Source organism: Anolis carolinensis, chromosome 1 (genome assembly GCF_035594765.1).
Source record: "Anolis carolinensis isolate JA03-04 chromosome 1, rAnoCar3.1.pri, whole genome shotgun sequence".
NCBI lineage: Eukaryota > Metazoa > Chordata > Lepidosauria > Squamata > Dactyloidae > Anolis > Anolis carolinensis.
Window position 1 is genome coordinate 331,747,187 of NC_085841.1, and position 27,483 is coordinate 331,774,669.

General features: G+C 38.1%; 2 protein-coding genes across 5 annotated transcripts; one reads left to right on the forward strand and one right to left on the reverse strand.

The window, feature by feature from the left end:
* Positions 1-62: 62 nt before the first annotated feature.
* gstz1 (glutathione S-transferase zeta 1) lies at positions 63-13,227 on the forward strand. Of its 3 annotated transcripts, none has more exons than XM_003214371.4 (9): positions 63-300; positions 2,574-2,625; positions 5,915-5,982; positions 6,808-6,888; positions 7,312-7,437; positions 8,282-8,357; positions 9,919-9,971; positions 11,079-11,128; positions 12,247-13,227. In XM_003214371.4, the coding sequence occupies exons 1-9, from the start codon at positions 280-282 to the stop codon at positions 12,371-12,373; spliced, it is 654 nt and encodes a 217-aa protein (XP_003214419.1). In that variant the 5' UTR covers positions 63-279; the 3' UTR covers positions 12,374-13,227. The 3 variants fall into 3 exon arrangements, with proteins under 3 accessions (XP_003214419.1, XP_008118219.1, XP_008118323.1); XM_008120012.3 differs by lacking the exon at positions 63-300 and adding an exon at positions 2,044-2,137; XM_008120116.3 differs by lacking the exons at positions 63-300; positions 2,574-2,625 and adding an exon at positions 2,116-2,137.
* A 219-nt stretch (positions 13,228-13,446) lies between these two features.
* Positions 13,447-27,431, reverse strand: LOC100555045 (kelch domain-containing protein 2). Of its 2 annotated transcripts, none has more exons than XM_062968350.1 (13): positions 26,986-27,431; positions 25,202-25,304; positions 24,723-24,828; positions 24,455-24,556; positions 21,358-21,583; positions 20,604-20,627; positions 19,794-19,916; positions 19,357-19,544; positions 18,830-19,029; positions 16,794-16,885; positions 14,968-15,022; positions 14,472-14,569; positions 13,447-14,376 (listed from the first exon to the last, which is right to left on the reverse strand). In XM_062968350.1, exons 1-13 carry the CDS (start codon positions 27,008-27,010, stop codon positions 14,144-14,146), a joined length of 1,575 nt encoding a protein of 524 aa, XP_062824420.1. In that variant the 5' UTR covers positions 27,011-27,431; the 3' UTR covers positions 13,447-14,143. The 2 variants fall into 2 exon arrangements, with proteins under 2 accessions (XP_062824420.1, XP_062824419.1); XM_062968349.1 differs by having other exon boundaries at positions 25,202-25,378; positions 26,986-27,430.
* Positions 27,432-27,483: the final 52 nt, after the last annotated feature.

Consider the following 27,483-nt stretch of genomic DNA (forward strand, 5'->3'; position numbering starts at 1 on the left):
GCTGCGAGGCCCCGCCGGGAATTGTGGGAAATGTAGTCATCCAGAAGTGGCTCTTTAAGAGCTTATTATGGAAATCTCTCGCCTCACAACTATATTGGGCAGAACCGAAACTACAATTCCCAGGCTTCCAATTACTTGCAGTTACCTCGTAAGGAAAGTCTCTAACCGAGAATTGGCTGCCTCAAAGCGACCTCAAGACACAGCCAGGGTCAAGTTATAAAAGGGACCGAACTTTAACCTCTAGCGGGACAGAAGCGAAACAATAGCAGAGTGCGGAAGATGTGTGCCGCGGTAGCCAAGGTATTGGACTCACTACCTCACAAATAGCACTTTCTCTGGGTGCATCTACTAAATTCTAGAATTAATGCATTTTGACACCTCTTTAACTGCTGTGGCTCAATGATATGGAACCATGGAAGTTGTACTTTTGCAACGTCTTCGGTTTTCTCTGCTAGAGTGCTGGTGCCACACCAAACTACAAATTCCATGACTCCATTGTATTGAACCATGACAGTTGAAATGGTGTAAAACTGCATTAATTCTACATGCACCCTTAGATTCTGGAACTGGATAAATAACCATACATTCCAGTGTTTTCTTATGGCCAATACAGTAGATATAAATATGGCTGGTGTATGTTTTTAAGCAAGTAGTTAATTCCACAGATTATTTCACAGATATATACATTCCACTTGCCTCAATTTCCTACAGACCTCTGAACAAACCTGAGGATGCCAGCCAAGATGCAGATAAAACATCAGGAGAGAATACTACTGGAACATGACCATACAGCCCAAAAAGTTCACGGCAAACCAAGTAGTTAATCATTTCTGCAACATATATTTTCCCATTATCTGATAGAATGCTGGATTTAATTCACACTGGAGCCTTTTGGTGTCAGTTCTCAGAAATTTCTTACAGAAATCACTGAAAGACAGGTTTGCTGTGTGTTTTCTGGACTGTATACCCATGTTCCAGAAGAATTCTTTCCTAATGTTTCACCCACATCTATGACAGGCATCCTCACAACCTCTGAAGATGACTGCCATAGATGTGGGCGAAATGTCAGGAGAGAATGCTTCTGGAACATGGCCATACTGCCCAGAAAACTCACAGCAACCCAGTGATTCTGGCCATGAAAGCCTTTGACAATACATAGCCATCATTTTTCAACCCATCTGTTTTTATATCTGTAACATTTCCTGGTTACAAAATGACATAAATATTTCATTCACTGTAGATAAGAATCTACACTGTAAACATTCCTAGCCACAGGAGACATTTCTCACTGCAGCAACAACTAAATAGAGAAATGCAAAGTAGTGGGTTGAATCTGTTTTTTAATTGCAACATCTGACAATCTTAAAGCGTGATGCAAAGTCATACCACAGTGCATAGGATCTGTGGTTTCTAATACTGTTTTCTTCCTGAATTTTAGCCTATAAAACCCTAAATGGTTCCGGCCCAGCTTACCTGTCCAAACGTTTCTCCCTCTATGAACCATCTTAGAGATTAAGATTGTCTGGGGAGGCCCTGCTCTTGGTCCCAACTCCCTCGCAGATGTGGTTGGTGGGATGAGAAACAGGGCTTTTTCAGTGGTGGCCCCTCGGTTGTGGAACTCCCTCCACAGTGACATCAGATCAGCTCCCTCCCTCCTGACGATTCTGAAAAAACTGAAAACGTGGATGTGGGACCAAGCTTTTGGTTAAGCTATATGTGAATTTTGGAATGGTGCAATGATAACTGGAATGGCCTGAACTACAATATTGGATTGCATGATTTTAATAATTTTAATCTTGAAATGTTTTAATATTTTTAGCAGTTGTTTAATGTATATGTTATATTTGCCAGATATGTGTAGCATCAAATTGTGTTTTTTTATGTGCACTGCTCTGAGTCGCCTTTGTGGTGAGAAGGGTGAAATATAAATATGGCAAATAAATAAATAAGTAATGAGGGATCTTAATCTCTTTCCCTCTGCTTCAGTCTGAAAGTTAAATGGTGGGGTTGTGAAATTCCTTCCAATAGTTGCAAAAGAAGTTTGTCCCTCCCTCCTCCCCATTTTTGCAATCCACTCTTGAGTTAGCTTTCATTCTGAGGATAACTGCTTGGAGAAAGCATGGAGACCTCCACAAAGGTGAGAATCAAAATAGGTTTATAGTAACTGGGAAACTGCCTTCCTATCACTGGAGTTCTGATTGTCCTTCCCGTTGTGTTTACATGGAAAATCAGCTATCGTACTTAGAAAAGACTTCTCTTTGGGTCACCTTCTGTCACCGAAAGTGTTGAGAGCAAACTGTCTATTGATACCTCTGGGAGACATGGCTGAAAAGGAAAATTAATAGAAGAAAATTGAAATTAGAAAATTTGACTGGCTAATAACAGGAAAGTATGAGACTGAACAGTTCCCTCTTTATAAGTTAATTCAATTTCCAATAGAATTAGTGGAAATGTTGCTGTTTGTATTTCTATTTCAGAAGAAAAATGTTTCAATTTTAAATAACTGTACTTGGATTTTGATTTCAAATGTAATTCCAACTTTAATTTTCCCCATGTTTTTTTCCTCCTTGTAGCCACTCCTCTATACTTATTTTAGAAGCTCCTGCACCTGGAGAGTGCGAATTGGTAAGGGTAATGGTTGGACTCTTTTCTATGTGATGCTGTCCGTTTCAATGTCTTTGAGATTTATTTACCAAAGTGCAGTTGATCAGTGACTGATTAAATCAAAGAGCAACAAAATACCCAACTGAACTAGCTGTTTCTGGGAACCAACATGGTAAATCATACATCCTCCCATGCAAATGTATACACTGTATAGGAATGTAGCTCAACATGTCTTGTCCTTCATCTTTGGGAAAAGGAGAAAACAGCCAAGTTTGTCATTTGAAGATGAAAGCTTTTAGATCTGCAGAGGATAGCCTGGACCAATTTAAACATTAAAAAGTTGAAATATTTAACCTGCCTGCGAATTATCATGTGTAGTGGCTACACTTATTTATATCCTGTCTTTTGGGGACTCCGGGTGACTTACAAAAATTAAAATGGGTAAATGTTCACATCACGAACACACAGGAGGTATTATGTAATTAAACTATCAACAAATTTAAAAGCATATCCATGGGGAAAAAATAACAAGTGCAACAAGCAAAGCATTGGGAAATTGCAGTTGATTACCATACACAAACTATCTCACCAAATCTAATATGTCATCAAATCTAAGGTGCACCCTGTTTTGGAAGTCTCTTAAATGGAAAAAAGTGTGCTTTAGATTCAAAGAAATATGGTATACATATGGCGTATTTCATCAGTTGTAAGATGCACACTAATTTCACTACCATAAACATAAAAGGCTTTATTTATGTCTATAAAAAACATTTGCAATTCTAAGATACTCCTCATTTTTAGAGATGTTTATATGGGGGGAATGGTGTATCTTAAGAGTCAAGGCAATAAGTACAGTAGAGTCTCACTTATCCAACACTCGCTTATCCAACGTTCTGGATTATCCAACGCATTTTTGTAGTCAATGTTTTCAATACATCGTGATATTTTGGTGCTAAATTCGTAAATACAGTAATTACTACATTGCATTACTGCGTATTGAACTACTTTTTCTGTCAAATTTGTTGTTAAACATGATGTTTTGGTGTTTAATTTGTAAAATCATAACCTAATTTGATGTGTAATAGGCTTTTCCTTAATCCCTCCTTATTATCCAACATATTCACTTATCCAACGTTCTGCCGGCCCATTTATGTTGGATAAGTGAGACTCTACTGTATATGTAGTATATTTATCAATCACACTGAATTATTCATACTATGGTGGAGTAGTGTTAGTTGTTCAGATGTTGATTAACTGCAACTTCCATCATCCCTTACTATTGGACATATTGACTGTTAACTCAACAAACATCTTGAGTGATAGTGTTCCTGGTTTGCCAACAGTTCATTTATTTCCTTTGTCAGACATGTATTCCATGTAGGATTTTTCTATTGTAACAATTACTTCTGTAATACAATATATACGATTTAGTAATTCAGTAATTTAGTAATTTCTCTCCTTTGAAGATTCCTGTGTGGCATCGTCTTTGTTTGGCTGCTGCTTTTTTGTATCCAAGGTCTGAAATTAATTGGAAACATACTTTCTAGATACAAAAGAAGTTAACCTATCTGTTTACAATACTGTGTTGCATTTTAAAAACACACTGGAAAACATGACATTCAAGGGCTTCTATACCTTAAACCAAAAAGCTTGTACTGTCACTTAAAAGCTTTAACTTGATATAATCTTACAAAACAAAAGAGTTAGCCCTGGTTCGTAGCAAGGTCTAAGTTCCAGGGCCAATGGACTATTTCAAAGATTGGCTGAGTTGATCCCTCCCTCCAGTCAACAGAGCATGGAAAAGTGGTGTGTTATCAGTATTGCTGACTTACTGATATGATTCTGAAAAGATCTTGGGTTAAATTTCCAAATAAAGCCTAACCATGGAAAAAGTTTCATTTGGGGGGGGGGGGGGCATGGTTCAATTATAGAGAGTATATTTCCATGCAGAAGAACTCAGGTTCGACCTGTGACTGCTGGAATCTTGAATAGTCACTATCAGTTAGTCATTACAGAACAAGACCAAATAAAATATCAAATGTTCTGATACAATATAAAGCGGTTTACTAACTGGGACGATCTGTTCTATATCATCTTTCATGATCTACTCAATCAAAGACTTTGGTATAATTTATGCAGCACCGACAGATTTTCTTCTGAAATTCTTCAGCATGCTCCATTATCCAAAATATGTTGGAAATGTGGTTGCTTTTATTAGAGACATATTTTTTATAAAGAAGAGAGAAAAAGTAGTCCCTATGCAGGAATAAAAGAAAACAGTACCAGAAAAGCTCCAGTTGTCAAGACTCCCTAGTGGTCCTGCCATAAACATCAAAATTGGGGGAAAATATCTGTTGGAGTGTGGGACATAAAGTATAAGTATAGAGCATAGTGTGTATGCTTTTAAGAAACATATGTTAGTTGGGAGTTAAAATGCTGTCGGAGTGTGAGAAACAATGAAGAAGACTGCTTGCACCTGGACTGATAAGCAGTTGGGAGGAGGAAACTATCAAGGGATAGGAACCAAGGTTGTTTTCTAGGGAAGACAGTGAGAACATAGTGATGTAATGATTTGATTGTTGCACCAATTAACATGCAGACAGGCAAATGTAACAAGAACTTGACAGTAGTAACATCACAGCACTAACTTTCAAATATAATACCTCTATTATAAATCATGTAACAATGATTAACCTCTCAGTCCTGACATCAAAGTAGTATAACATTTGCTTTTGCTGTTTGCCGATAAAGTTATCCATTGCTTGCAAGTGAGACTTTTGATTTGGAAAACAGGCGAGGGACACTGCAGCTGACACCAGTGTTGATGTGTCCCTACTGTGCTCCTGCTCAGCTTTGACCATGTTGTCTGGGGATGGTAGAAATTTCAGTCTATATCTAGAGGGCACCAGCCTGAGAAACGTTTTTGTAAAAGTTAGCATTTCAGTCTCCCACCTGGGACACTATTCATGATGAAGAAAATCTATTAAGAAAAAAAGTCTTCCCCTTCACCTCCAATTAAGCCCTCAGTTGATAACTGTAGTGGTGCTGAACAGATGCCCCTTGTTTTACTTGAACCTTTGCTTTGTTTCCTTCTATGACAAATAGTGGTTTTACTTCTATTTCCTCTTGCATACTTCTTAATATTTTTAAACATTTCTTGTGATGTTATCCTCCAGGTTGTTTTGTTGTACTGCTAAAATGTATTCATTTACAGGAAGACTGCTGCTAAACAATGTTTTTTTAAAAATAAAATAAAAGTTATAATAAGTAAATACTGGAGTTAGTAACTGTGTCGCTTTCCTGTTGACAGCACTGGCTCTGAAGGGCATTGCCTATGATCCAGCCCCTGTGAATCTTGTGAAGGATGGAGGGCAGCAGGTAAGAAAAGAACTGCAGTCAATCTTTACAGGAAGAAAGATGAGATACAGGTAGTCTGCGGTTGTAGGAATTTGAAACCACTGTAAGGATTTAGCAGCTCTCTCCACAGACACCATTATGGAAAATAGGATCTATACTCTCTCTAAGGATGGTTTTTGAAATAGCACCTCTGTTAAAGCCTAGCTATCTGTGCCTGTAAAGTCTTGGATTCTTAAAAGGATGTGAACATTAACTGTCAAAGGTATAGTGGTGTTTGCTAATTTTGGGGATGAAAGTAAAGGAAGTACCGAGGGAGAAGTGTCTAACAATATTTTTAAGACCCTGAGACTAAAACACAGTAACAGCTTACAAAAGTAGGAGTTCTCTTCAACAGCTAACAGGCACTAAAATGAATATGCTTTGATGTGACAGTTGAAATCTCCTGTATCATTTGTCACTCTCCATGATGTAACTGCATTGTTATCGTCGTGCTGTGCCTTCAAGTTGTTTCCAGCCTATGGAAACTTTAAGATGAACCTATCACAGGGTTCTCTTGGCAACATTTGTTCAGACTAAGTTTGCCATTGCCTTCCTCTCAAGCTGAGTGTGTGTGACCTAGTCAAGGTCACCCAGTAGATTTCGTGGCCAAATGAGGAATCAAACCATGGTTTCAAGAGTCACAGTCCAGTGCTCAAACCACTATGTGTTGAAGATAAATCAATTAGTCCTAAATATGTTACCCTACTATGTTGTATGTATTTCCAAATTTCCCATTAGCTCACAGTGACTGCATTAATTATGATTTTCTTAGTTAAGATATACCCAGGAATTTTTCTGTCTCCACAGCTTTCTCCAGAATTCCAAGCAGTGAATCCAATGAAGCAAGTCCCTGCTCTCAAAATTGATGGCGTCACTCTATCACAGTCGGTAACTAGGCAGTTTCTATTAAATATTTACTTAGTTCTGCTATTCAGACTAGGGACTTTGCACTCAGTATTGGGTAACCCATGGGAATATCAGGATTCAATCTACTGGTAGATAAATCATCTAAAGTGGGATTGTAAAGAACTATGCTTTTAAAGAAATGGCTTTCTCTTTATGTAATGCATCACACTTTTTGACATTGTTTGAAAAATCTAATGAAACTAAAAGAAGTTGTTTGTTGAATACAATCCCTCCCCACCAATAAGCAGGCATGGGATTCAGTGTATAGAACTACTACTACTGACATTTGCTCTGGATAAGTACAAGGCAAACAGATTTAGTTTCCTTGACCTGCATCAGAGGACTTTCTTTCTCCTTTATCCACTTCCCAGGATCATTCTTGTTTGGGAATCTCTTCTTTTTCAGCTGGCCATAATAGAGTATCTGGAGGAGACAAGACCAAATCCTAGGATTCTCCCTCAGGATCCTAAGAAGAGAGCTCAGGTCCGGATGATCTCAGAGCATATTGCATCTGGAATTCAACCCTTGCAGGTGACTGTCCTATTGCCAGAGTTGTTTGCCTCACTTTTAACACTGTTGATCGGTGCCATTCACTGCAAATGAATTCAGGTTGTGTCAGCAGTAATTTCAGTGTTCTTCCCATTGCTGATTATTACTTCTATATTTTTTAAACACCTTATGAAATACATTGGGCCATCATAAGTCATAAGCTCATAGTATATTTATTCATTGTACGATCATCTCTGGTAGTTTTGTAGCACTTCAAAATTACTTTTATCAAAGTTGATGTATAGGGGTAGGGGAAAAAGGATATGCAACATAAAATTAAATTTACAGGGGCTTTGTTTTTTGTTCTAAAGACAGTATGATTTATTTATTTCAAACATTTTAACTTTGTTGTTGTTTTGTGCCTTCACATCAGTTCTGACTTATGACAACCATAAGATGAACCTATCACAAGGTTTTCTCAGAGACAGAGAGAGCGTGCCTTGCCCAAAGGAGTTTCCATGGCTGAATGGGAATTTGAACCTTGGTCTCCAGAGTCATAGTCCAATGCTCAAACCACTGTGGCTGACTCTAAAATGCTCCCAAAGCTTGTAATGTAAATTTAGTACAAACAAGACAGCTACTGTTCACAGGTTTACAACCTTATATATGGTCCAGAATAGTACAGGCTTAAAAGACATATAAGAACATGTGAATAAAAAGAAAAAACAACAACATACACTCATGTACCAGTTCATCAAAGTTCCACCATAGTTCTTATAATGGCCAATTGTAGTGGAAATGGCTCAGGAGAAGTAACTCAATGGAACTGGTCTCAAAGATATGGTCTCAAACAACTTAATCTGCAGCCTCTTCCTATATTTCTCAGAACTTAAGTGTCCTTCAGCAAATGGGAGACAAGAAGGTAGACTGGGCACAACGCAGCATTTCTAGTGGCTTTGAAGGTAAGCTCTAAATTGACTTTTTGGACAGATTTAAGTAATCTGCTGAGAATGAACTTTTTGAAGTCTGTCTTACCTGCTTTATATTGTAATGGAACGCAGGTAAACAGTTATGCTAAACTAAATAGTTTAGGAACCCCTGGAGACTAAAACAGGGAGATTGCTGACAGCCCTGTCCTGAGAACAGCAACCAGTGGAAATGGATCTCTGGTGCATCTTTAAAGGCCATTGTGGTATTGGTTTTTTTTAAAAAGTATCACCATTAACCTTTAGAATGTTTTGCCAAAACTGAGAACAAAGGACAGTTTGTTGCAGTCAGGGAGACGGTTAAATTTGAAACTTACCTGCTGTTGCAGATACAGTTTCAATAGCAACTGAGAGAAAGAAAATAGACTGTAAAGACAATTGCACTCAGTCTCTCATTTCCTGCTTTTACAGTTTATATCAGCATCTGGTTGACCACTGTGGAAAACAGGATGGTAGAAAAGATAGGCTTCCAGTAGGGCAATTTTATCTTGCTTGTGTAATATGTTTCTCAGCAATAGGCACCTTTTTAGGGCCTGGTGCTGGTGTTCTTTTTCTTTATGAAAAATACCCTGCATTTCATATTCCTTTATAATAGATGAGAAAGTACAGACATTTTTTTTGAATTCTGCAGTTATACCAAAAGGTTTTTCTCTATTAGCTGTAGTGGTTTTGCCCCCCCCCCCCAATTCTCCCTAAAACTATAACTAAATACAGTAGAGTCTCACTTATCCAACACTCGCTTATCCAACGTTATGGATTATCCAACGCATTTTTGTATTCAATGTTTTCAATATATCGTGATATTTTGGTGCTAAATTCATAAATACAGTAATTACTACATAGCATTACTGCGTATTGAACTACTTTTTCTGCCAAATTTGTTGTCTAACATGATGTTTTGGTGCTTCATTTGTAAAATCATAACCTAATTTGATGTTTAATAGGCTTTTCCTTAATGCCTCCTTATTATCCAACATATTTACTTATCCAACATTCTGCCGGCCCGTTTATGTTGGATAAGTGAGACTCTACTGTAACTAAACAGGAGCCCCCGGTGGTGTTGTGGGTTAAAGCCTTGTGACTTGAAGGTTGGGTTGCTGACCTGAAGGCTGCCATGTTCGAATCCAACCCGGGGAGAGCATGGATGAGCTCCATCTATCAGCTCCAGCTCCATGCAGGGACATGAGAGAAGCCTCCCACAACACAAGGATGGTAAAAACATCAAAACATCCGGGTGTTCCCTGGGCAACGTCCTTGCAGACGGCCAATTCTCTCACACCAGAAGTGACTTGCAGTTTCTCAAGTCACTTCTGGCATGGGGAAAAAAAATCTAAATAGCTGGTATTCGCCAAAAACAAAGCCAGTAGCGATTTCAAGGCTGCAGTCTGGTGGGGCATAAGAGGCACCAGTGCCGTTGCCCGACCCTGCCCCTTAAGGATACTATAAAGGACTATATCTTTACAATATATCCACAAAAGCCCTGCATTGAAAGAAAGGGCCTGCTTTACAACTGTGTTGCCACCTTCTTTTCCTGCAGCTTTGGAACGGATTCTGCAAGAAACAGCTGGACGCTACTGTGTTGGGGATGAGGTAAAGTAAATAAGGGCTTTTCTTAGGAAGAGAACTCAAAACCCAATTAATTCTGATGAATCAGAGTGCCAACAGAGAACTTCCCAGTATTCAAAGAGTCAGCAAAGAATTCTTGTCTATGTATTTTTATCACTGGTGTATAGCAGTACATGAGCAAAATCCTACACTTTGTTTCTAGAACTTTCTCAAAAAAGTTCAACAGCATGATTTTAAAATCAATTTCAAAGACCATTTCTCAGCATCACCCTAAAATCAATTCCAAAGACTGTTCTTGAACTGGTTGAGGGTAGGGTATATGACATGGGGATGGTTATTTCTGATTCCATTTCCACTGAAATCCATTACTGGGGCCAGACTATTTGCAACTAAAGAGAATTCATATGCTAATATGGTGTACTTATTTCTTTCATTTCACCATACATATTCTTGTAGTAGGTATGACCCATCAGGTCAGTGCTGACCTATGATAATCCTATCCTAGAGTTTTTGGGCATGCTTTATTCAGAAGTGGAGGTAGTTTTTCTTCTTTCTTGTTCATGCCACACCTATTTTACTAGCCTACAACTACAGTTAAAATTAATTTTATTTTATGTTGGATACAAACAAATAAAGCAACAGCACCACCTGCTGACAATATGCCTTTGAAGCACATTACTGAATGCTATTGGATCCACTTGCCTTGATAAAAAAAACTATCATGTATTCATAAGATTAGACTCACTCAAATATTTAATTACTCTGCTATTCTTGAGCAGCTAACAAGAAAAAAACTGTTTGACGGCATTTTGAATTTTTTATATCATTGGCATTTTTACAATATTTTTCTTGTATTACTTGAGCTGCCATAGTCCTCTTATCTAGTCTTTTTCATTACTGTTATATAGAAATATTTTTTAAATGCTTAATGTTTTGCTTTCCATACATAGCAAAAGAAAGAAAGATTTATCTAAGGACATTTAATTAAACTCTGAACATAGATTTCAATCAAACAAAAACAAAAAACCAATTTCATATTTTTAAAGGGCCAAAGTTACATGGTCTCCTTGAGCTTAAAAATAACTATTTTGATCCCAAATTATAATGACGGTTACTTTTGCTTGTCTGCAGGTGACCATGGCTGATTTGTGCTTGGTCCCCCAAGTATACAATGCTGACAGGTAAGCAAAGCTGAATTTAGCAAACCGTTTGGCCCAGAAGGGCAATTGATATGATCAGAGCAGATACTCAGGTGTACTTGTACCTGTGTACAGATCACAGTTCAGTGAAGCTGAAGACAACTTGGAGAATGTATAAGTATACATAACTTTTTAAGTTTCTATAATCTTTCTTCTGTGACAAAAAGGGCAGTGCTCTCCTTTGTGCTTGAGTCATCCTAACCAATGTAAATATAACACCATTCTGTCACCTGAACAAATATAAAGTTTGGGTGGCATGGTAGTGTTAACACTTTGACTCTTCATTCCCCATCTGAACATTTTGTCAGGGGACAATAACATGTTCCAAATACTATGTATTACCTAGAACTACCATTCACAGCAATTCTGTGGCGCAGTCTGCAGATCTGAGATTTCTCATTTCGCTTCTACCCTTTCATGTACAAAGTGATTCTCCTCTAGGATGCCCTTCCATCCTTGCAGGACTGATATCCAGAAATAAATATATCACTTTGGTCTTTCCGCAACCATTTTACAAATCCATATTTCTAACTGCATCATTTCCTGTGCCAATTGGTTTCTCTTCCTGCTAGTATTGTAATATTTAATCAATATTATGTCATGAAACATTTAGTCTTACTTGAATCATGTAGAACTATATGGCCATTTGATCCTCCTTAATCCATGGTCTGATTTCTTTTTATACTAATATAAATTCTGTTTCTCCAAATAAACAGATTATTCAGCTGCCAAGCTAGTAGTTGAATGCCTGCTTTTAAAGAGCTGTCAGCTGGAAAAAATACACAAGCACTACTTGAATGCTATATGGTAATTTTGTGATCAGGAGTAGTGTATTTTTTAATATGCGTTTCCGGCAATCTACAAAAAAAGAAAAAGCAACTTATAGGCACGTCTTCTGGTTGTGGGCTTCCCATGTACATCTAGGAAACCAGATTCTGGATGAGACTGGTATTTGGTCCAAAGTGATAGGGCTCTTGTTATGTTCTTAATCTTCTTTGTAATAACTGTTAGTTGGATTATGGCTGTAGGCCTTATAGACTAGATGTTTATTCTCAGAACTTGCTGCAGTAAGTGTTACTGATTCCAAATCTTTTCAACAGATATCAAGTGGATCTTACGCCCTACCCCACAATAAGACGAATCAACAAAGCTCTTCTGGAGTTAGAAGCATTCCAGACAAGCCACCCATCTCGGCAGCCAGATACCCCTGCAGACCTAAAAGCCTGAAGTTGCTGGTTTTTATTATAGGGAAATTTCAGCAAAGTTTGAATAGACTCATCCTGCAGAATATTTTAAGAAAGCTTTTTTAAAATCATTTAAAGAAATGAGATTGGGGGAGGGGGAGATGCAAGGAAAAATGACCTTGATTATGTTTGAAATTTTTAAATGCCATTATTTTTTAAAGAAAATTAAAATGTTTTGAATATGCTGTGCTGCTGATAGCAAATTGTGCTTTTGAACAGATAGTCTTTCATGCTGCATGTCAAGACACTGTGCAAGTATGGAGTTTTTCACCAATTTTCTATTATCCATTCAATGATATTTTGCCTAATTTCTATTTATTCTGACAGAGGTCCTCTTGAATCATCTTGTTGTAAAATGTCTACCAATGCCCCATTAGCATGAATGTATTAACGTGTGTGCAAGAGAGACAGCATGAACTGAAACCATAAGGGATGTTTTTCTCTTGAAGGGCCAAACTTCAGAGGGCTGAATGTTTAGTCTAGTCTCATTATTATTAAAATAGGGGATATGGTAAAATATTTATGAGAGCGTCAAAGAAGAATGAAACTTATTCTCCATCGCACTCACATCCACAGCTGGACTCTTCTCCTATTTTGCAGCATAAATACAAGAAAGCTAAAACCCATCAGATATGGCACCTTAAGGAAAGAACAGGTGGATTGAAATGATAATTACATATGACATTAAAATTCCATATTGCTCTCATAGGATCTAGCCGTTTAAAAGCTGGCATGTGAACTACTTTACATTTTCCCTCTCCCATTTGCCTCTGTTTCAGCTTGTTTTTAAAGAATCACTGCTTTCCACAGTAAATGTTGCTGCCTATTACCATTCAAGCTGCCTATTATTTGTATTAACTTTATTTTTTTTTCCTGCCAATATAGAGACACAATGCCTATGCCCTTTGTATTCTCTCTGTATAGTAAAATAGAAACAGCAGCAATTATAAATCTTCTGACCTTCACAAGAGTTGTAGCTATTTTTCCCTTAGAAAGGCAATCACATCTTTCTCCAGAACTGTAAGAAAAAGTTATGTACAGAAATCAGATTAGCCATTGACCTATATAAGTTCTGTTTATTTACAAGATTGCGGTAGTTTCTGAAGGTGTGCTTGCTACTCTTTACTATCATTTAATAATCAAGTGAACACTACTTTTCATTCTTTATTAACAATTTGGGTTGTAATCTTACGCAAATGCAGATAACTTTGAATTGGCATGCGATAAAGACAGGAGAGTCAGTAGAAACAGAAGATGAACATGAAAAAGAACAGACACACATCAAAGTAAGTGAGACTTAAAAGATTTCCTAGCTATGTTCAGTGGTGTGGAGTATTTACCATTCGTTTTCTGGAGGCTTCTCCCTTATTTAAGATACAAAGTAAAGATACAGAGTGAAAAGCTGATAAATTGCCAATCTAGGATTGGATAATGGTCTTTACAATCTGCCATGATCCTAGCCCTGTGCTATCTTAGACCTATGATTAGAGAGAGATGCCACATACTTAGCAATAGTGAAATCGTTAAAGTGACAAAAACAAGCTAAAAAAAAGCTCAATCTGCCTGACTTTTTGGTAACTCACTTTATGTCTTCAACAAGGAATGTAAGTACCAAAGCCTTCAGAGTGATTATCATTGTTTTATCAGTTTCAGTCTTTCCATCCCCTACCTCCATCTTTTTAGAAGCCCATAGTCTTCCTGTTCTTCCTGCTCTCCATCCTGTTATAGAATTCCCAGTAGTTCAGAATGGACACTAAGGGACCCCTTTCACCTCCTCCAGGTCTAGCTGGATCTTACTGGTACTGTTGTAGAACTTGCCGGTACAATCAGACCCACCAAAGACCAGCACTGTACACAGGTTACGCTTGCCCTGGCTCTCTTTATCCACATCCGTCAGATGAGCGTAGGTCAAGTTGAGAAGTGTGTGGCCTGCCCGGGGGATGGAGCAAAGGTCTCCATGCTTGATTGTGTTCCAAGTCGAAGTACCTACAACCAATTGGGGGGAAACAGCTAGTGGATGCGTGCAAACCACTTTCACAGTTTGAGAGGTCCCTGCTGGTGATAGGGCTCCACTACCTTACCCAGGTTGAAGGTGAATGCATCCTGGAATGCCCCTTTGGCATTGCAGCCCCCGCTTATCAGCACTTTTTGATCCGATACGGGGATGGCAGCATGGAAACTGGAAGAAGAATGCAATGTGAGTGTCATCATAAGCCATATGAAAGAGTAACTACATCATAGAGTTGGAAGAGACCACAAGAGGCATTCAATCCAACCCCATTCTGCATTGCAGGAAGACAAAGCACTGCCAACAGATGGCTATTCAAATATTTAAAATCTTTTGGACAAGAATACCTATATAGCTAAAGTTCCACTTAGTAAATGCTTGTTATATTTTCCCTTGGCAATGAACACACATTTCTATAAACAGTACATCGACTTGAAAGCTATACCACCAGAACAGCCTCTGAGATGCCACCCCATGTTTGACAACATCAAGAACAGCTTCTCCCTCTAAAACTAGTATTGTCCACTGTTTGTGCAAGGAAGCATGTAGATCCCAAAACCTACTTTTACCTGCGAGCACATGGTAGTCCAGACAGAAAAGGAACTGAGGAGTACTCCATGAAACCTGAAAGATATTGGAGTTAAGACAAAACGGTGCATATTTCAAATGTAAAGAATGTGTTACAGGCATTAAAAGTTTTTAGCATTTAAAATATAAGGGTTATGAGCAGAAGTGCGATCTAAGCGGGAAGGTAAAATGAAGATAAATATATGTTCCCATGTACACACATAAAGCCCAACTGATGTTGCTTCATGTATCTAATGAAGCAGATTTTAATCCACAGAAGTCTATTCTTCAGTGTGTGTTAACTTTTAGTCACAAGAAATCCATTACTATTTTTCAGATACAATACTTATTTCTGTTGTTATTTATTTATGTATTTATTTCTATCTTGCATGTCTCCCAGCATAAGGTCTCAAAGCAGCTAACAGTAACACAACACAATGCAAATTTAAAACAGGGCAAGTGGATAAAAAATGTAAAACAATCAACTCTTCCATGTCATAAAGCATGAAAACATTAAAATACAATAAAAATACAAATGAAATTGCAGTTAAAAACTGCACCGCTCCCCAAAATCCCACTCACACTATCCCCATCAGTTCACCTCTTTATCATTCCCTAAAAGCCTGAGGAAAGAGGTATGTTTTCATATGCCTGCCAAAGGCAAGCAGGATTTCTCGAGGGAGGGACTTCCAGAGTCTGGGAGCAGCCACCAACACTTAATTTTAATTTTAACTTTGAAATAAAAAATACAGGATAGAAAAATGTTTCACAATAAAATTAATGACTGGGAGACTAGCCAAGTGCCACAGTTCTTAGGATCTTTAGATTCTCTGGATCACTATGCCTGGTATTGAGTGTTAATATAGTGTCTCCCAAACAGCTTTTATTTTTTTAATTCATTTTTGTTGAAGATAAAATAATCAAGAAAGACAAAGAAAGAAAAAAGGGAATAACAGGTGCTGTCTTTCCTTTTACAGTGAAAGTGGTTGAGCAATTCGATTATAAGATAGTAGGAATGAGAGCAAAACAGCTTTTAGACCATAAATCCTAGATCTCTTTGCCAATAATCAGAAATCCTGGAAGTTGATGTTCAAAACATCTGAAGGACCAAAGTTGTCTGCAATGTGAGTATTGTAATAGCTGCTTTTCCAGAAGGGAGCTCTAGCAGTTTATGACAACCCAAAGATGTCAAGTCTTTTATTTTATTCTGTCTAACAATGAATTCTGTAATACTGCTGTGATCTCATAGCAATTATTTATCCTTATCCTTTTCAAAAGCTTCCGTTACATTTACTGTTCCACTTATTTTATACAGAGTCTTCCTCACACTAAAGTACAATATACTGTCTTCCACAGCTTCTGCTTACTTTCCCTATCGGGCGCTAAAGCAGGGATCCTCAAACTTTTTAAGCAGAGGCTGGACTATAGTTTTTTTTAAAGTGACCAAATTCCTATTCACACTGCACACATCTTATTTGTAATTCATAAACAACGAAAGAACAATGCAATATTTAAAGTGAAGAACAATTTTCAGCAATATAAACTTACCAATATTTCATTGGGAAGTGTGGGTCTGCTTTTGGCTGATATGATAATCTAGTTAATTAGGATTGTTGTTGTTGTGTGCCTTCAAGTCATCTCAGACTAGGCAACCCTAAATCTAAAGTTTAGGGCGGAAGCCGAATAAATGACCTTTGAGAGCCCCATACAGTCTGCGAGTCTTAGTTTGGGGGGCCCTGTGCTGGAATATATTTGCCTACCAAACTGGATTCAAAACCCTCCCAAATCTATGCAGTACTGTAGAATTCAAACAAAATTGTGTACTTACCTAGATCCAGGATGTGGGTGTCATTCAGATATGTAGAAGTCCTCTGGCCCCCAAATATGACCAGCTTACTCCTGAGTAGAGTAGCTGAATGGCTAGGAAGCAGAAAAGACAATAAATATCTGAGATATTCAAGTTAAAACTATCTCATCTAGGTCTGGCAATTTTTTACAATTTCCCCTGGCACATCAATCTCAATAGCAGTTGGACGACTCCCAGAATGAGCTTATAAATTTTGATGAGTATCCATTCAGTTAGCAAGACTTATGATGGAAAAATGCTAAGTGTCTGGCCAGCCTTATGCATTATGAAAGCATTATGAAAGCTGTAAAGCTCTAGTGAAAGCTTTCGGCAAACTTGTTAGTTCTGATAATTTTTGAGAACAAGATTCTAATCTGAAGAATTATCCTGGAAACAAAGTATCTACCATAGAGAGGAGAAATGCAACAAGAAATCAACACATGATAACCTGAATAGATGCAAAAGAATACAAGTCATCAAAGGAAACGGGACATGAGAGAAGCCTCCCACAAGGATGGTAAAACATCCAACATCCTTGCAGACAGCCAATTTTCTCAAACCAGAAGCAACCTGCAGTTTATCAGGTCGCTCCTGACACGAAAAAAATCAGAGGAAACAGATTTCCTTGTACCTTTACCCATATTCAAGTCCCATTTAAAGAATGTATATAACTCTTTTTTAGAGAGAAAAAGTAGGATATTGTTGTTGTTGTTGCTGCTGCTGCTGCTGCTGCATATAAATTTGGACCACTAACTCCAACTCTATCTTCTAAAAAGAATCATAATATCTGCCAATATAAAAACTGAATAGCAATGTCTTCTGTTTCTTCCCTTGAACAGTAAGATTTTGAAATCAGAACAGGGAAAGAGTTAAAAAAAGGCTACAAACAGAACACACACCTTTTTAAGATGATTCAGAAAACTAAGTCAAAACTACGCAGCCTTATCATAGAAAACATAACACTGGATAAGACCAAGGCATGTCTTGTCTAGAGTTCTATTCCCATCATGACAACCAATGCCCACAAGTAGGACATGAATACAATTGCAGCCTTCTGCTTTTGACTCCAGTAACTCTTATTGAGAGACAAATCTTCTCTGGTAGTATTACAGTATGCAGCCATCAAATTATTAAATTATTAAAATTATCCTCTATGATTTTTTCTAGTCTCTTTTAAATCTGCACATGCCCATACACTGGCATCCAACTATAAATCTTGTGGGGTCAAATTCCATATTTTAATTGTGCACTGTGTCCCAGATTTACTGTGTTAACTTCCCTGGAAGACCCTTTGAGGAATGAAGGAACACTTCTCAGTGTGCACTTTTCCCATATCACATTTAAATACCTCTTATCATCCCACCCGCACTGTATTTGTTCCTTACAGAGGAGTTCCTCAAGTAATTTGGCTTTTTCTATTGTTATCTTTTTCTGCAACCCAACCTCCTGATCTAGAATACCCATTTTTAACCAATAACGGTTTTGATCCTAAAACCAGTACCACTTTCGTTCTCACTATTGCATGCCCCAAAAATGATCCTAAGAGTTAGGAAAAAAGAAGGATATGACATGTAAGGTATGAAAAGGGAGATAGATAGAATGGACAAATCTGGTGATAAAGCTGGAAGTGCCTGCTGCTCATATTAGATAAAGAAGTTGTATTTCTTATTTTGGTGAACAGGGATATGGCCCAGCTTGTATTGTAGAATAATTTGCAATTTCATATGGCTGGAAGTGAATGCAATGTCCATTAAACTAAATTCTAGAAAGGTGGAAACAGCACTGTTTCAGACACCCATTTTGGATTTCTGAATTCCAGATTAGGGTCCCCTTACAGCAAAGAAAGGATGCAATTATAACTTCCCAAGGAATCACTCATTAGGTACTTCCAGCTGTCAAAGAAATGAAAATAAAGGAAAAGAGTAGGAGAGAGATGGGGGAAAGGTCAAGAACTCAGCACCTAAACCAGCATTCTCCTCTCCAGTAATTTCTGAGCTCTGAAAGCAAAAGTGCCTCACCCAAACCTAGGCAGAGGCTTCTCCCCCTCAACAATGGGCTGATACCAGATCTCATATTCTGGGTTGAAAATGAAGAGTGCATTACTGCAGGCTCCAGTCTCCAAGGATGACATTCTAGGTAAGGCTCCTCCAAAGACAAACAACTCTTTGCGATAGATAGTTGCACTGTGGTAGACCAACGTCGGCACTTTCCCTTTAGCCTGAGAAAGAGATCTCCAGTTTTAAATGTAGGCTTCGTCTATTAGACTGATTTACATAGCAAAGATCATGTGTGTTTCTTCTCTGGAGAACATTCATTCCCCCAGTTCCACCAACCTTCCCAGTAGGTTTCAGGTGGCACCTGCTCCAAATTTAATCCCCATTTCACCTGTATGAGTGTGGGGTGCTATTCCACCCTGCTGCAATACATACTTACAAAACAAAAGTGCCATGATGCAAGGACAGAAAGAGGAGTGGTCTGCATGCTCACAGAAACCCAAATAACTCTTCCTTTTGGTGCCCAGTGCTTTGTTTCTCTTGCAACTCACAGACACATGAAGCCACTTCCAAGAGGTTGTGTCCAGGATATAGATGCTGCTATAGCGCTTCCCTTCCCTCATCCCCCCAAAGATGTAGATTCGTTTTGTGTCTGGGTCATAGGTTGCACTGTGGCCACGGGAACACCGCGGCAGGGAGTTCTGTTGCTGCAAATTCATGGGGAACCAGAAGTCATTGTCTACAAAATCAGGAGCAGAAGACATAAGCGAGAAATAAAATATTGAAAATATATTAGTCACTTTCCCTACCAAGCAGATTCAAATATTCTGCAACACTAGTTTAATCCAGTTAATTTTAAATGAAGATTGACAAGCGTGGCAGATGCTCCCTTAAGGAGTACCTTCCCATCTCACTCATTCCTGCTAATTTCCTCTCTAATCCATATCTTGCAGAAACAGACACAAACACACCACTGTGAGCACCTCACCAATTTCCAGTTTCCAGAGAGCATCTTTACAAAACTGTTGATTGGTCCCTTCTCCACCAATCAGAACTGCAGTTTCAGGATCACTCAGGCACATGGCATGACACCACCGAGGGCTTGGACACACTATTGAAAGAAAGTAGCACACAAGTTAGTTGAACATCATCATCTCAATCTACCCCATTGTGGATGAGTAATTCAAGAGAAAGCCAGCATGGTATACTCGTTTGAGCATTGGGCTAGGATCCTGGAGACCGTGATTTAAATCCCACTTAGCCATGGGTGAACTCATGCAAGTCACAATCTCCTGGTGTCAGAGGAAAGGAAAAGCCTCTGGACAAGAAGATCTTATAATTGGCGCTAATATTTTTTTACGGCATGTTTTGGAAGTACAGTACAATATTTTCCAAATTTATTTTAATGAAACGACATTATGGCACTAGTTTAAATAGTGCCTTTTAAAATAAATCTCTTATCTGTGGCTAACATTTTAGCACTATGTTTGTAATCTGAAAAATTCCCAAAAAAGGTTTTACTGCACCTTTAAACATTTCTCTTAAGCCCCGAAAGCAACATTTGCACTTAATGCCAAAGTTGTAGTACCAATTAAATTATTTACTTAGAAAATTTTGATCCAAGGTCTTGTATCTTCCATGTTCACAATGCTATGTCATGTGTAGTAATGTCTTTAAAATATCTTGGAAAGGGCAATACTTACAACAGACATGGAATCTGCACATGTTCTGAAAACTGGAATTGGGGAGTACTAGGAGCCCACTGAAAGTCAACAAAATGGTCAGCACACACATTTACCTTGTAATTCTTTAATCTCCAAGTCTGTGGGGAGAATATGCAGAAATTACTGTTCCAGTATCAAGTTTTCATTCTGAGCCAAGTATTTATACAGGCTGAATATCTCTTACCCAAAATCCAAAATACTCCAAAATCTAGAACTGTCCACATGAGTGGCTGAAATAGTGACACCTTTGCTTTCTGATGATTCAGTGCGCACAAAACATGAATGAATGTCTTATTTAATCTTGGATCTCATCTCCAAGATATCTAATTATGTACAGATATGGAAATAGATGTAGTCCAAAAAAGTCTAACATTGATAAACACTTCTGGTCCCAATCTGTATCAGAAACATTAAAGTTACTGCTTTATTCTAAACTAAAGCAGTATCTCTTAACTTCAAATCCCTGCATTTCCGAATATACTCTGCCAGGATGTTAAAAAATTGGTGGATGCCCCCATAATGGACATGCACCAGCTATTTTCTTGAATTCATTATATAGGTGCAGGAAAAAAGGAACAGACAAATTAATTGCAAAATCGACATTCTACCTGCACTATCAATCAAGACATCCTACTAGATGCCACATTTTTTAAAAGTCAGCAAAGCTATAGCATAATGCAGAATGGATTGTAACTCAAGACATGGGCTGGAATATAAGTACTCCATCAAGGGAACAGAAGGCTATAGAACCCATTCCTTCTACTATATGCAATAAGTCAAAATTGATCTTCGGAAGTGGCTGTCATACCTATTATTCTGGACATTTACCTTCAGATTCCTGATGTCTTTCAGATGCACAGTGTTCAAAGAGAGCCCTTCTAGTCTTATTTAGCAGAACTGGGTTAGGTAGACAAGTTTTATTACTGGTCTCACATTCCAGTTGAACACTAGGCATTTCTGGAACAGGGAGAACCTCTGGGTTTTCTCCCAGTGAAGATAACTTCCTTTCAACCACAATGTCTTTAAGAGGCTTTTCAGAAATATGACTTTTAGCCTGTCACATAGAAAACAAAGTAGAATTAGTCTGGAAATAATTCAAGGAAAATTAATGGCCCTAGCAAAAGAAGCTCAGTGAAGCATACATTTTGAGTTTTGCATGGGTTACCCAGGGTGTTTTACATCTGATTATCTACTGTGGGAAGCAGGGCAGTGAACTAGATGGTCCAGAGGAACTCAATGGATCCAGCATTCATTTTCACTACAAGAATCTTCTAAAAGTTAAATTGTGGAAACATCAGAGCCATGGCCTTTGAGTAACTATTCTGGTTCTATGAATTTGAGCCATCCTGCGTACAGACAGGAAAGGTAGAATTGAAGGAGGTATATTTCAGATTACTGGTATTGCAGCACATTTTTTTGCTCTCAAAATAGACATATACCTTCACATGCTGGGAATAAACACAACATGCAAGAGGGCTTATATCAAAGCACATACGACATCTCCCCCCCCCCCCCCCCCCATTTCTACAGTCCAGATTAGCACAATCCTTACATTTGACGTCTATCTGCATAACTCTAAAACTAGCTTTCCCGGCCATATTGTAAACATTCATGATGGTCTTATATAGGTGATGTAAACAGAGGTTTGTAATCATTTTATACAGATGCAAACAGATAAATGAACAGCTATCTATACATATAAAAATGTAATGTGCGTTTTTCCCATGGAGTGAACAACAAAGCCATTGAACCAAATCACACCAAATTTGGCCACAAAAGACATAGTCATCCAATCTATGTGTTTCAATAAAAAACCCTAGAAAAATAAAGTCCAAGTTACAGAGGACGAGGAAGAGCCATTCTCCCCCTGGCAGCCAGTCAGAATGGTAGGCCCCGTCACATTTAGGTCTCGCTCACTTTGTGTCCTAGCAACCCCCTCAGCCACAATGGCTGAGGATTCACTTAGGCCTCTTCCACACTGCCTATAAAATACAGATTATCTTATTTGAACTGGATTATATGGCAGTGTAGATTCAAGGCCCTTCCACACAGCTATATACCCCAGAATGCCAAGGCAGATAATACACAGTATCTGCTTTGAACTGGATTATCTTGAGTCCACACTGCCATATAATCCAGTTCAATGTGGATTTTTTTACAGTTGTGTAGAAGAGGCCTCATATAATCCAGTTCAAAGCAAATAATATAAGATTATAAATATAATATATAAAATTACTGTGGTATAATAAAACAGAACAATATACTCAGGACAGTAAATAAAAAAGAATACTCTGAAAACAGGGGAATTCCAGACGGGAAACAATCAGGGACAGCTAACACCTCCCAACAAAGAAGTCCCCCAGGGAGGAAGCTGAGGAGGGAGAAAAGTGGTGTGTATTATCAGAGTCATTATTATTACTATTATTATTAATATTAGTATTATTGTGTCACCGTGAACCATGAAAATTAACACAATCTGGTTCCAAGTATTAAAAAACTCTAAAATCAGAACAGTAAATAAAGAACAACACTTTGAAAACAGACATGAAACAATCAGGGCAAGCTAACACCTCCCAACAAAGATTCCTCCAGGAATGAAGCAGCCAGGCTTTGAAGCTGAAAGGCCATTACATGCTAATCATTCTAGCTAATTGCAGCATTCATACTTAATAATAATAATAATAATAATAATAATAATAATAATAATAATAATAATAAAACTTTATTTCTACCCCGCTCCATCTCCCAAAGGACTCAGAGCGGTTTACACTAGGACAAGCCCAAAACAGTATTACATCAATAAAAACAGTAACACAATAAAATCACAGTATAATAACACATCTTACAAAAGTTAAAATAACTTAAAACATAGACAGTAATCCCAATCCGTAGTCAAGCACCATAGGCCATGGGCCATTTTAAGGGGAATGGAAATCTTAAAATGCATATTCTTCGATGACTAGGGATGGGAACGACTAAAGGTAATAAAGTGCATGGAATGGCCAAGGCCTAGGTAAAGCACATGGACAATCAATTATCACTTATGAGAAGGCACCTGTGAATATCTAAGTTTTCAGATTCTTCCAGAAGGAATCCAGGGTGAGAGCTAATCTAATCTCCTTTGCCTCCAACAGACACAAAAAAGGAACAACCAGAAATATTGTATATCCACAAGCTTTAGGAAATAACATATACAGTAGAGTCTTGCTTATCCAACGTAAACGGGCCGGCAGAATGTTGGATAAGCGAATATGTTGGATAATAAGGAGGGATTAAGGAAAAGCCTATTAAACATCAAATTAGGTTATGATTTTACAAATTAAGCACCAAAACATCATGTTATACAACAAATTTGACAGAAAAAGTAGTTCAATACATAGTAATGCTATGTAGTAATTACTGTATTTACGAATTTAGCACCAAAATATCACGATGTATTGAAAACATTGACTTCAAAAATGCGTTGGATAATCCAGAACGTTGGATAAGTGAGACTCTACTGTACTAACTACCACCAATTCCTCAATACTTTATTTCCTATACTAGCACACTTTGTCAGAGTCATTATTATTACTATTATTATTATTATTGGGTTGCTGTGAACTATGAAAATGAACAAATCCTGGCACCCAGAATTACAAAACACTACACCCAGGACAGTAAATAAAGAATAACACTCAGAAAACTGGGCAATTCCAGACAGGAAACAATTAGGGCCAGCTAACATCTTCCAACAAATGATTCCCCCAAGGAGGAAACAGCCAGGCTTTGAAGTTGTGCAAGACTATTCAATGCTAATCAAGGTGACTAATTACAACATTCATACTTGCCTCCATAAACCAAAACCCACTTAGGAAGACGTCACAGCAACGCGTGGCCGGGCAGAGCTACTAACCTTTAAAAGACTCCTGTTCATTAAACCTACCTCAGAAGGTTCATCCAACCCAGGAATAGTATCTTCTGGAAGAACAGGTGACTGACTGGGTTCTGGTGCCTGAAATGGGCGACTGGGAGTGCTGTTGAGCAGCTGAGGAGATATAAATGTGAAAAGACGGGATATAAATGTAACAACAAAATAAGAACATTAACTTTTTCAAATCTGAGTATAGAATTTAAGGTTTAAAATGATCCTATAGAAAGCCAAGAGCCAGTTAGGATCACAGAAATAAGATGCTTGGATAGGAAGTTCTTACCTGTTCATTGACAGTCAAGAGAAGGTTAATGGGACTGCCACTGTCTGCCTGTTTAAGTGAAGCCAGGAGAACATCTGCTCTCCAGTCACCTTCCCACACCAAACATCTGCTCAAGCAAACACAGATTCAAGTCACTATGGGGAGGAGAAAGATCTGGGGTAATTGCTTCGGAAGTTAATAATGCTACAATGACTGTATTCCTCAACTTCAAAGTCTGCACTGACAGAACTGGACACAGAACACAAAGCCAATCCAAAAACTAAGGAAAATGACATCCAGGAAAGGCTGCATGACTGGCCATGTAACAACACCAAATGATATATAACTCTGAAGATCTTTGTTTAGATTCAGTCTCTGCTATAAACTTTTGGTAATTGAACTGGACATTTAAAAATCTTTATAATACAATTGGGAAACATTTAGCATGTCAGCAGCACCATAATATTGGCAGCAAATCCCATTGCACATTTCAGGTTTACCTTGCATCAGGTCTTAGTTTGCCAATCCTTTGTGGTTTGATGTCTGGATTCACTAATACGTCCACAGTGATGCTTGTCTTCTGAGAGAAATGGTTCCAGTCACCTAAACCAAAGATCACTAGCTGTTTTGGCAATGGAAGTGGCAACCGAGTTTGGTAACATTTCCGATGTCGTTTGCTTAGAAAGAATAAAAAGCATAGTAATCTCCACAAGGAACATCATAGAGGACACACAGCAAAGAAAAGCAAGAAGTTTGTAAATACAAGAAGCAAATGTTTTGTTGACCCTGTCCTTATTTTAAAAAGCTTTAGAGAAATATTCCAAAAAGTCCTTCTAAGTTAATTGTTTGTCACCATTTTATAAAGAACATTTGGCCCAAGAAAGAAGTGATTTGCACAATTTGAGGTATTCTTTAGCATAGGGTTTCTCTCTTTTCCCAAATCTGATTTGAAAGTTTGGTACTAGTAATCTTCCCAGGAAGAAACCTAACTGAAAGTATTTTTCTTATGTACAGGCATTCCCCAAGTTTCGAACAAGATAGATTTTGTAGTTTGCAGGTACATTTTAAAGTGTAACTCCAGCCAAATGTATATATGGTTTAGTTTTTGATAGCATAGGGAAGGGTTAACACCCCTGTGATGTTTGCTTTGCTGTCTGTGCCCTGGTTCAGAAGATTTCACCCTGCACTTTCTGTCCCTGTAATAATTGGATTTGGAAAAAAATTATTTTGTTGTGGAAAGAAGGCTTGGTGAGAAAGCTTCAATGGAGACACCTTTTTTCCATGATAACTCCTTCGGGCGTGAATATCCCCTCCAAGGGGCTGATTTCTCTCACTTCCTGACGTCTCATCCTTGTTCTTAAATCATTTGTAAGTTGGATGTTTGTAACTCAGGGACTACCTGTACTGTATAACCTAAATGGAATAGAAACCCTGCCTTGCCCAATACATGTATTCACTTCTAAAATATCTATATCAAAAGTACATAAACACCTTCATACTATAATTGGTATTACTATTTTGTCTTTTAGATGACTTTTGATCTTTGCATGCATACATCTGCACTAAAGTGGAATAGTCTATGGCTCTAATCTTGTCCCCATGACTGCCTCTCCCGAGAGCTAACATTGCTTAATAAGTTTACAACTGATCAATCTTGTAATAAGGATAATTAGATATTCCACTAACTATCGAGAAGGCTAAAAACCACAAAAAATGGAATTGCAAGATACAAATATCAAATCAATTTTTAAAGAAGTGGTTAAGGTCAGTTTCCAACACACTGACTCATAAACTTGTGCAAGAAAACTGGTTAAGGTTGGTTTCTAATGCATTGACTCATAAGCTTGTGCAAGAAAAGCTATTGCAGAATCCAGGAAAAGCATTCAAAAATGTAAAATTATAGTGGGTTGTGCTGACACTGGAGGAACTGTGCTAAAGCGAGCACCTATACAACCATGTTCAACTGTGAAATAATGGAGGATGTAATATATTATGCACACACAGAGGCTGGGGGGATAGCAATTTTTTCTGCTCTTGAGTATTTAGCAACAGCTTGACATACAGCAAAAGTTTTTCATAGTATGTTCAAAAACATTACGGAGCAACTGCTATTAAGCTACAGTGAAAAGTTAAATAGCTGGTATTCCTAACTTGTGCACACACCACAAATAATGTGAGAAAACTGCAATTATGAAAAGACTCCTTAGGAATTATCGTTCTACTCCCCTGCCTCTTTTTCTAATTGGTGCCAAGCAAACAGGGCTGCCACTCCAAAGAGGCTCACCTACTGAGTTGACGAGGAGGCTCATTCAGAGACCAGAGAACGTAGAATTGAAGTTTACTTTCCTTTGGGACAGAATCAGTCCCTTGGCACTGAGGGGTCGCACCAGCTTCCCGATGCCACAAGCCTCCAGGAGCCCAGCTCCATCTACGGTGGGGAGTTCGCAGTCCACTTGTTGTCAAGAAACTAGAAGCAGAGAGCATGGCTGAGAGAACAGAAGACAGGAACATCTAGTAGTATAAACAGACTTTTTAAACTATCTCAAAAATCAGTTTTCATGGTTCCAGTCCAAAGAATTGTCTTCAAAACAGAGGAGTGTTGCAGTTAAAGTCCATTGACAATTTTACACTTCTCCCCTTAACACTCCTATATGTGATGGCTGGCCTTAGTTGTAAAAAGGGAAAGGTACTTTATATCTGCTCAGAAACACTCTTTGGAGCCTCACAAGTTCCTCATGTTTGAATCAGCTGCAGGTGTGGCCAACCTGATTGTGATTCATTT

What these genes read in the sequence shown, in the direction of transcription:
- gstz1 (XM_003214371.4), top strand. Translation starts at nt 280, where the DNA reads ATGTGTGCCGCGGTAGCCAAG. An exon ending in CACCTGGAGAGTGCGAATTG is followed by an intron (nt 2,626 to 5,914) that starts GTAAGGGTAATG and finishes TCCTGTTGACAG; the next exon opens with CACTGGCTCTGAAGGGCATT. An exon ending in CTGGAATTCAACCCTTGCAG is followed by an intron (nt 7,438 to 8,281) that starts GTGACTGTCCTA and finishes TATATTTCTCAG; the next exon opens with AACTTAAGTGTCCTTCAGCA.
- LOC100555045 (XM_062968349.1), bottom strand. Translation starts at nt 27,212, where the DNA reads ATGTTCCTGTCTTCTGTTCTCTCAGCCATGCTCTCTGCTTCTAGTTTC. An exon ending in AAGACATCAGGAATCTGAAG is followed by an intron (nt 20,628 to 21,357) that starts GTAAATGTCCAG and finishes TTCTCCCCACAG; the next exon opens with ACTTGGAGATTAAAGAATTA. An exon ending in TCTCTGGAAACTGGAAATTG is followed by an intron (nt 19,545 to 19,793) that starts GTGAGGTGCTCA and finishes CTGATTTTGTAG; the next exon opens with ACAATGACTTCTGGTTCCCC.